The following is a 9,541-nucleotide window of genomic DNA, read 5'->3' as shown; positions in this document are numbered from 1 at the left end:
TGTTTTAGTATAAATATAGAGGAAGAATGTTATGGGTTTTTGTGAAAAAATAAAAAGTTAGAAGGCCTATTTATAGGTTTTAGAATTAAGGGTTTTTTTTTTTTACAAAGATGATTTGAATCCAGATTATTTCTGGGGAAGATAAATACCCAACCAATATGTCACAACTTAGGGTTAATTAGAATTACGGTTTTGTTAGTGGCTTTAAGATAACCTTGACACCTATGGGTTTAGCAGTCAATAAAAATTTATGTTTCCCTCCAAAGTATTAGTTACAAATTAAAGCTTATGAGTTTTTTTTCTTTTAATTTTACAAAGAAACCGACATTCATAAGTGTCAAGTTTTGTTTAAATATTATCCACAATCGTTAAAAATTTAAACGTTATTACAACTTAAAATTTAAATATATCTAAAAAGAACTCTAACACTTGTAGGTAGATCTATTCATAGGCAAAGTGCCCCAGTTAGCCAAGCCGAATTTAGTTCGAACTTGGGATAAGATTTTAAAATATATAATATTATTATAAAATAATATATTTTATTATTTTTAAATAATGATATGGGTTATTTAGGTGAATTGGGCTTGAGCATAAGCTTAAAAGTTTTTTAAATTCAGATATATTTGTAAAAATCGAAGCGATGGAATCATTCCAAACTGGTTACCATGATTCCAATGAAGCATAAAAGACTTAACGACATAAAAAACATCACTAAACTCAACGCTCATGAATCGTAAATTCTAATAAACCATGCACAAACAAAAATTCTTAATAACATACACAGCAAAATTATGATATAAAATTAAAATTCTATTTGATTATGTATAACTTCATGAATTTAAGACACCATAAATAATTTTAAAATTAAATTTATGTAATTTAAAAGAATTTATTAATGTCTCATTGATTCACTTATCAATAATACATCAAATATAAACCTATAAAATAATAAGAAAATGATTTCAACGCAAATGTTTCCCAACCATCCTTACCCACACATATTAAATTTTCATTTAATTTGAACCCATCATTCAAGTGTCATAAAAGTCCCATGACATGACTCCGTTACTCAACTTCATTTTGTTTGTATTCACTTAATCTGTCTTTGAAGAAAGATCTGTTTGATTGAGCATGGTCACGGATGTCAACTATTAACTTCTTTGTTTTCTTTTCTAAAGTATCCATTGAATATATATACATGAAGTTATAATTTTTGAAATATAGAAGAATACACTGACTTGGAATATAAAAGTGAAGCATATGCACAGAAGTTTATTTATCTTTTAGAAGATCCTTTTAATGTATTTAGAAAATCATATTTCCATGTTTAAATAAGTAGCATTATGCATCAACATTAAAAATTAAACTATTTTATTTTAGACTTTCGGAAGATTTATTTTCACCTTCTTTTATTTATTTCTAGAAATTTTATTAGTTATTACTGGAATTCATTATGCAATTTTTTAGCGCCTTATATATAAATTTGAAAACCGCAAGTCAACTTGGTACCTTTTTTAGGTACTTGACTAACACCGTTACAATATGCTAACATGGCACTAATGATCAATATCATAATGACACATGACAATCTCACAATTAGAGGTGTGCATAGGCCGGGCCAGGCCGGATTCAAGCCAGGCCCAACTAAAAATTTAGGCCCATTTACTAGGCCTGGGCTCGGCCCGGCCCAAAAAATAGGCCTAAAATTTTGTCCAAACCCAAGCCGAATAAAAATGTTAAAACTCGAGCCAGACCGACCCGCCCATATTAATTTTTATATTATTTTAAAATATATATAAACTATCAAAATACTAAAAACATCAAATAATATTTCTCAACAAATTGAAAATAAATTTTAAAAATATGTATACTTAAATAACACTAAAATAGATGCAACTTAACAAGCAAATGTTTCTAAAATAATAACAAAATTAATAAATGCCTTTAAAATAATAAAAAATTAACAATAAAATAAATTTTATACAATATCCAAATAATAACAACAAAATAGTAGCAACATAATAGTAAAATAGTAGCAAAATAGAGAGAAAACAATAAGAAAATAATATTTAAAAAAAAAAAATTTTGTCATGTAATGAATTCGGGCCGGACCCGAGCTAAAAATGCTTTACCCGAAGCCCAACATATTTTTTAAACAGGCCTTATTTTTTTTACCCAAGCCCATTTTTCGGGCCTATATTTTTACCCAAACCCTCCCACATTTCCAGCGAGCCTTCGGGCCAGGCCACATGCACACCTCTACTCACAATTTAATACATGGCAATAAATTATTTTAAAAAAAATTAAAAATTTTCTAGATTCAAAATGTGAGGCTACCCCATATGGCCATATCATCATGCTATTAATTATTAATTCCACATCAATCAGCATACTTTAATAGCTTCGGGTACCTAAAAAGATATTAAATTAGCTAACGACACCAAATAGGTATAAATTACTTTGTACATATTAACTGTTTTTTTTTTCTTGTTGCTTTATTAGCATTTGGAAGGTGCAAAGTTTGAAGGAGCCAACTTGCCTTGGTGCGATCAGGTCTTGATGGGGCCTCACTTTTCTAGTCATATCAATATATACATTTCCCTTTCTAATCAAACAACGAAACCATATCACTAAACTTTTAGGTATCACCAGCTAAAGAATAACATTTCTATTATCTGGAGGTTTAGAGGGATTTTAATCAGTAAACGTGGATGTGATGTGTCAGATGGTTGCCGACAGAATATTGGGTGGGAATTGTTGTTGTCCTTTTCTGTTGCTGCTACCCTAATAGTGGGACACCAATTTGTGGACCAAACCAAACCCACTGCCTCTTTCATTTCTAATTCATCTTTAATTTTGTTACGTATTGGATTTGAATTTTATTATCACTTAATAACATTATATGCTATCCACCTCAACAACATATATATACACAATTCCATGGAATTTGACATTCAAATTAGTTCAACAGAAACCATATATAACTCAATCTACACAACACAACAATATATAGACAACTTCATCCTTTTTTTACTCTTATTTTCTTCAAGTATTCACAACATGAGTATAGATATAAAAATATGACCTCTTCACATACGTTAAAAAACACATAAAATAATCTTAATCATACTCATGTCACACGTGCAATTCCATTTAACAGTCTTTGCCCCACCATTACCCGATTGCTCCAAGCAAGTTGGCTCCATCGAGCTTTGCACCTTCTAAGTGCTGATAAATCAAAACGAGAAAAAAATACAAACAAAAATCATGTAACGAATTCCAGTAAGGTATCTGAAAAAAGTATAAAGACTGATAAATCTTTTGACTTGATCTGCATCGATGATGCATGCAATCCAGAAGTTTTAGATAACAAGCATCCATGATGTTGTGTGAAAGTTTTAGATAATTGCACACTAAAAGAACTTCATATACTTACCGTATCACGAAGATTAACATGTCGTAAATAAGCCCTTTGGAGGTTTGCACCCTTCAAATTCGCATTGCTTAATTTCGCACCCTGAAGACCATGTTCATCACAATGAGCTTGATCACACTAAACATGTTGGGTCAAAACAATTCATTCGAATGTTTATCAATAATACCGAGCTTGCTAGAGTTATCAGGATAAGTTATCGCACATATCAAATTAAGTTATTGAACCCTAGTATTTTCTGTTTGGGTGCCTAATGATAACTTCACATAAATAAAATGATACATGTGCTAAAGCAATTGACTTGTAAACGCCATGCTTAAGGGTCTCTTACCTTCAAATTGGCTCCTTCAAGATTAGCTCCCTCTAAGTTGGCATCAGTAAGATCAGCACTCTAAAAGTCCAGCGATTAAGCATATTAATAGTTTACAATAATACAACTGACACACTAAGCATGTAATTTTAATTTAAATCATTCAACCGAACCATTATAGCTCAAACAATCACGAATCTGAAAATATTATTCCAACAAGCTTAAGGAATTTATAGTAACCTAAGATCTTGTAATTTCCTACTTTATATATGCACATTCTATTCAATTCAATGAACCACCTTTGCTTGTTGATTTTAATTTAGTGAATCACCTGTAAGTGTGCAGAACGAAGATCAGCCACACAGAAGCTACAATCTATCAAAGAAGCATCTGCAACAACGTAATTAATGATGATACATCAATATTTAAACCTTAACAGTAAATAGTAGCATTTAGCTAAGTTACTTGGGCACTGGTCTGAATGTTCGCTATGGATATGTTCAATTTTTCTGTTTCAGGAGTTCCATGTATTTGAAGAGTCTTTATAGGACTGTATCTCTATATCTATATCCAGACATGCGTCTAACATAGGTATTGGACTTCGCTACTTCAAGAATATAGACATTTAGTAAGAAATCTACTAACTATAGAAAGATGGCAAGTATTTGCCTTGAAGATTTGCACTCTGAAGATTCGCCCCAGCTAGTAAAGCCCCACGAAGATTTGCCCCGGTAAATTCACACCTTCCCTAGGCAAGAAAAAAAAACCCGTTGCAAACAAAGTTCACAAGAAAATGCACTCTCCAAAAAGGATAAATAATTCTGAGGATCTTACTCGCGCAAAGTTGCATTGTGAAAATTCGAACCCACAGCATCCACATCCTGTTACAAAAACAAAGATGTTTATTATAAGTATGGGCTTAAATTTAATTAAAGCATTGACAGTTAATCACATACTTCACTTAAGAATCAGACATACCCGAAATTTTGCACACTGAAGATTTGCACGTGAGAAAAATACGTTTTTGAGACAGGCAAAGCTGAAATCCACTAATGAAAGATCCTGAACAAATAAAGAGGGAAAAAGAGATGATGAATCCAAAGTGCAATAACAAGCGGCATTACATTACTTCTGCTTCTTCATTAGACTTGAAGTTGAACCACAGGGGATCAAATGATAATAAAGAGACATCAAACATTCAGATTAAAACTAAAACTCACACACACATACAACAATCCAAAAGAAAATGCCACAAATAACCACCATCATCATGGATCAGCGAAAATGAGAAAACTAGTATTAGATCCAAGAGGCATGCACAAAAGCTACAAACAGAAGACCAATGAGACCGGGTCTCGCTTCCTGCGAACAAGGATTCTACTTCTCGAAAATATGAGTTTCCCACAAGATTTTGTCAAAAATTTGGGGTCAGAAATTATTTACCAATTTAGAGAGATCAAGGCAAGAAAGGTTAACTCCTCGAAATTTAACTCGTTCAGACTGTATGCACTTGATGATATCGGTACGCGTCAATTCTGCTGGAGACTTTTCATCTTCCTTCCTCTTATTAAGAACAGAACTGACTCCTTCTATTAATCCCTGAATCATATCACATAATACCGTCACTGAACAAAATTTCAAGAGATCATACCATGGGCTGCAAATAACAAGCACCACTCTCAAACAACGGCCTATGACCAAAACTATAAGGTGACAGTGGGCAAGGGGTGGTCAACGCATAAACCATTGTGATCTATATAGATCACTGTATTTGGTAAGGCATTCAGTGACCCAACAGTGCAGTGATCTTAAATCATTGAGAATTATTAGAATTGCACATTAAATATATGAATTAAGAACTTGGTTTCTGTCAAATAGCTGTTGATGTTTCCCATAACAATATGACTTACGAGTAGCTGGTAATATTCTGCCTCTCGTATAAGCTCTGAATATTCAGAATCTGTCAATGTCGGTACAACGCCATCCCTTAACCAGTTTAGAATATGCCTGAAATGCTTTCCATCTCTGTCAACAAAGACATATCCCTGCAAGAGTATTGAGGAATATGACTATCTGCACTCAAACAAAGTCGCTTCACAAAAATTGATATGAAAAGCACATATATCTTATTTCCCTTATCCTCCTTTTGAGGTTTACTGTAAATAAATAATGTGCTGGTGGAAAACAAAATAAGTTTGCATTGCTACTCAAAGAAACATAACTATCAAGAACCAAAAGTTCAGTGCTATCAGTAGTATGTTATCATGATCTAATCAAATGCCTGCAATAATACGTAAGGTTTAGTCAATAAAAAACTATAATTACCACTTGCATTTTGTGGTCAATGTCTTTTCTGGAAAGTGAAAGTAACATCAAGACCTTGAAATTTTCTGAAATCTGATATGAACTGTTATTACGTGAATCGAATACAATACAATACGATTTACTGATTCTTAATAATTTGTTAGACAAATAATATAACTAGCTTCAAGCCTATCATGCATGATAAATATAACATACACAACACCTGTATCTAAACTACTGCAAAGGTGAAAATCAAATCCTTCAAGTAAACAGAAATCTTTATGCCGAAATTAGAAAAAGTATATCGCACCAAACAGAAACAAATAGAAAAGGCTGAACTTCTTTTTCAGCCACATTTCCCAACGAAAACAAAGATACATCCCCTAAGAATGCAAAGGAAACTGCAGAATATTACTCGTAAGTCCACATAACAATAATGGTATGTGTACGCAAAGGAAAAGAACAGTATATACCTTCTCAGAGTCCTGATACACTGTATGTCGACTGCTAAACACAGCAGCCAGCATAGAATCTGGCTCACGCCGAGTTAATGTATCAATGGTAGTACAAAATTTCTTCCCTCCTGCACATCAAATTTTCATTCAAATGAAGCTATAGCTTTAAATTTAAACTAAAACTAAATTAGTTACAAAATTCAACTCCACAATCTTTTTACATCAAAAACAACTAAAACTTAAAAGATAAGTGACACCCAGAAAAGCAAATGCAGCAAGTTCACATGTACGTACATCAGGTTCCTGATTCAGAAAATGCCCAATTCAGAAAATCAAACAAAGGTGTTTAACTTAAACCATTAATCAAAGCTGAAGAGCTAAGAGAAAATTTTGGGGTTTTCTTGTTTATTAATGAACCGATCGAAAAGTCTTTTAACTTTTTACTAAATTAAGCAACTGGCTGGGAATTGATGAAAGATTATGTAGAGATTACTTGAAAAGCAGAGAATTTTACCGATGCTGAGTCGAACAAGCGTAGGCAAATTGGAATCTTCCATCAGAAAAGATGAAATGAAAATCGTCAAAATTAAATGACTTGTTGCAGCAGGCAAGCAAGCAAGCAATTGTTTGGGGGAATGCTGCCATTGCCGTGGGCTCCCTAAGTTTGTCAAATGGATCTTCCGTTGGGTATTTTACTGGTTTTGTCGGCAAGCATGGCCCATGGGTCGAATCTTGATTCGGGTCATAGTGAGAGCTGTCCCAGGATCCGGTTCTGAAAACGGGTTTTATGGATTTGGGTCTCCTGGATTTATATATAAATAACTAGTCTTTTTTTACCCCTACAATTTACAGACTGATTCGTGTCTAAATTAATAATATTAAATAAACTTAAAACATGCACCAAAACAAACAAATTAAAAAAACTAAACAGAAAATTAATATAAACTTCCAGTCTGATCACAGCTAGAATCCAATTAGCATATCCGTAATTAATGCACCGATTCTAGTCCCTAAAAAAGCGATTTCCAAACCCATCAACTATCCCACTTTCCCTTTTTTCTTTCTACGCAAATACCACCTATCGAACAACCCTCAGTCAGGTTCTCTTCTTCTCCACAAATTCACCTCCGATGTTTCTTGCTCAGGGACCCTTCTGATCAGGTATGCTCGCAAATCTTCTTTCATTGCCTCTTTAGCTAAGTTATGAGCCATAAGATTTGTAGATCTGTATGTATGTTGAAAGGTTATTTGGTGAAAAGATTACTTTTGCTGCTGAATGTTCTGTATTATACCCCCAATCACCGATTTATCAGTCTTATCTAATTTACTTTTTTTTTATTGATACTGAGTCTCATTCGATGATAACTAATGTGAACCCTATCTGTTTTCCCATAACCACTGCTTGGAGGCAATGGAACCAACTGGTGGGCACCAACACATAGACTTGTGCCTCGTGGTAAAATCCCGAACCTCACACCCCTCCAGTTCCTTAATATATCTGTTTATCCATGTAGCAACTTCTGGGCCCGTACCTTTCTTTGCCTCGTGTAATCCTTTGTTTTTGTCCTTTCAGATCGCCCACAAAGGGCAACAAAATACTCGACATTGAATGCTGGAACTATTCTTGAACACTCAGGTAAGTCTCTCCCAGTGGAACAAAATCAAATCCGTTAATACCCATTCCAGATTCAAATTAATCCAAACTTCTTGCGTCATTGGGCATTCTCTGAAGATATAATTAATGTTTTCAGCAGTTACTCCACATTTGGGACATACTACCACCGATAGCAATCTCTTACACCGAAGATTAACAAAATGATGAATAAAATTCCAAGAAATTTTCCAGATTAGGATTTTAATTTTCCCTGGAATATGAATATCCCACAAATTTTTGTAAAATAAATTAGCCTCAGTCTTTAAATAATTAGGAAGAAAGCCATGTAAAAATTTGTAAGCACTTCGCACAGAGAATTCCCCAGAGGCCTCTCCCTTCCATACCATGAAGTCCGTATGAGGTTCCATTGCTACGGGAATTCGCACAATTCTATTTGCCTCTTCTCTAGAGAAGGTAGAATAAATTAAGTCAAAATTCCATTCTCTCTTTTGTTTATCAATAAGATCCACCACTTTATTGAGTTCAGTGTCATTCCTAATTGATTTTGCCTTTTAACTTACAGATCAAAGGAGCCACGCATCAGCAGCAATTTAAATATTCTAGCCCGTTCCCACCCTCCAACAAATCCCAGTCTTTAGCAATCCTTTAGCTGCCCATACACTCTTCCAGATATATGAAGGTAGTTGTCCTAACTCAGTTGGAATGTACTTAGCCTTTAGAACTTTCATTAATAATGAATCTGGATAATTAAGAATACACCAGCCTTGTTTAGCTAATAACGCAACATTAAATTTGGATAAACTACGGAATCTCATACCCCCATTCTCCTTAAGATTGCAAAGTTGTTCCCAACCATTTTCGCCCTTGTCCTTTTTCCCACCAAAATTGATTCATTATGCTAACTGATTCCACACACAAAGACTTTGGAAGTAAAGAACAGGCCATAGTGTAAGTGGGTATTGCTTGTAAAACAACTTTAATAAACACTTCCTAACCTCTTTGAGAAAGGAATCTCCCATTCCAACTCTCAATCCATTACCTCATGCGATCCTTTAGAAGCTGAAAAGAAACTTTTTTTATTTTTCCCCACAACATTCGGCAAACCAAGATATCTTTCCATATTATTTGAATTTCTACCCCCAAGAATATTGGAAACAACTCACGTAGACTCTTCCGAAGTGTTGCTACTATCGTAATTGAGGCATTGCCCCGAGCATCTTTCATATTCCCTTAAGATTGATTTCAAAACTTGTGCACCCCTATCGCTAGCTTCTCCAAACAATATCCTATCATCAGCAAACAGTAAATGAGAACCCGACGGAGCCCCTTTTCTTTTCCTTTGCTCCCTTAATCGACCCCTCCCTCAAGGCCATCCTCATAAGCGTCGAAAGGCCCTCATTATAAATTAAAAACAAGAAGGTATT

General features: G+C 34.0%; 1 protein-coding gene and 1 long non-coding RNA gene across 3 annotated transcripts; one reads left to right on the top strand and one right to left on the bottom strand.

Annotated features, from left to right (window-relative positions):
• Positions 1-2,898: 2,898 nt before the first annotated feature.
• LOC108461877 (FH protein interacting protein FIP2-like) lies at positions 2,899-7,266 on the bottom strand. The gene is made up of 11 exons (XM_017761849.2): positions 7,017-7,266; positions 6,521-6,630; positions 5,654-5,788; positions 5,187-5,342; positions 4,722-4,805; positions 4,578-4,624; positions 4,413-4,486; positions 4,075-4,133; positions 3,765-3,824; positions 3,437-3,517; positions 2,899-3,228 (listed from the first exon to the last, which is right to left on the bottom strand). The coding sequence occupies exons 1-11, from the start codon at positions 7,057-7,059 to the stop codon at positions 3,175-3,177; spliced, it is 903 nt and encodes a 300-aa protein (XP_017617338.1). The 5' UTR covers positions 7,060-7,266; the 3' UTR covers positions 2,899-3,174.
• Positions 7,267-7,449: 183 nt separating this feature from the next.
• LOC108461535 (uncharacterized) lies at positions 7,450-8,873 on the top strand. Of its 2 annotated transcripts, none has more exons than XR_001867780.2 (5): positions 7,450-7,663; positions 7,911-7,958; positions 8,076-8,138; positions 8,254-8,570; positions 8,680-8,873. It is a non-coding gene; the product is annotated as an uncharacterized LOC108461535 (long non-coding RNA). The 2 variants fall into 2 exon arrangements; XR_001867779.2 differs by having other exon boundaries at positions 7,452-7,663; positions 8,257-8,570.
• Positions 8,874-9,541: the final 668 nt, after the last annotated feature.

This window comes from Gossypium arboreum, chromosome 13 (assembly GCF_025698485.1).
Source record: "Gossypium arboreum isolate Shixiya-1 chromosome 13, ASM2569848v2, whole genome shotgun sequence".
Classification (NCBI taxonomy): domain Eukaryota; kingdom Viridiplantae; phylum Streptophyta; class Magnoliopsida; order Malvales; family Malvaceae; genus Gossypium; species Gossypium arboreum.
The sequence above is the reverse complement of the archived record's forward strand: the minus strand, read 5'-3'. Positions and strand labels throughout refer to the sequence as shown.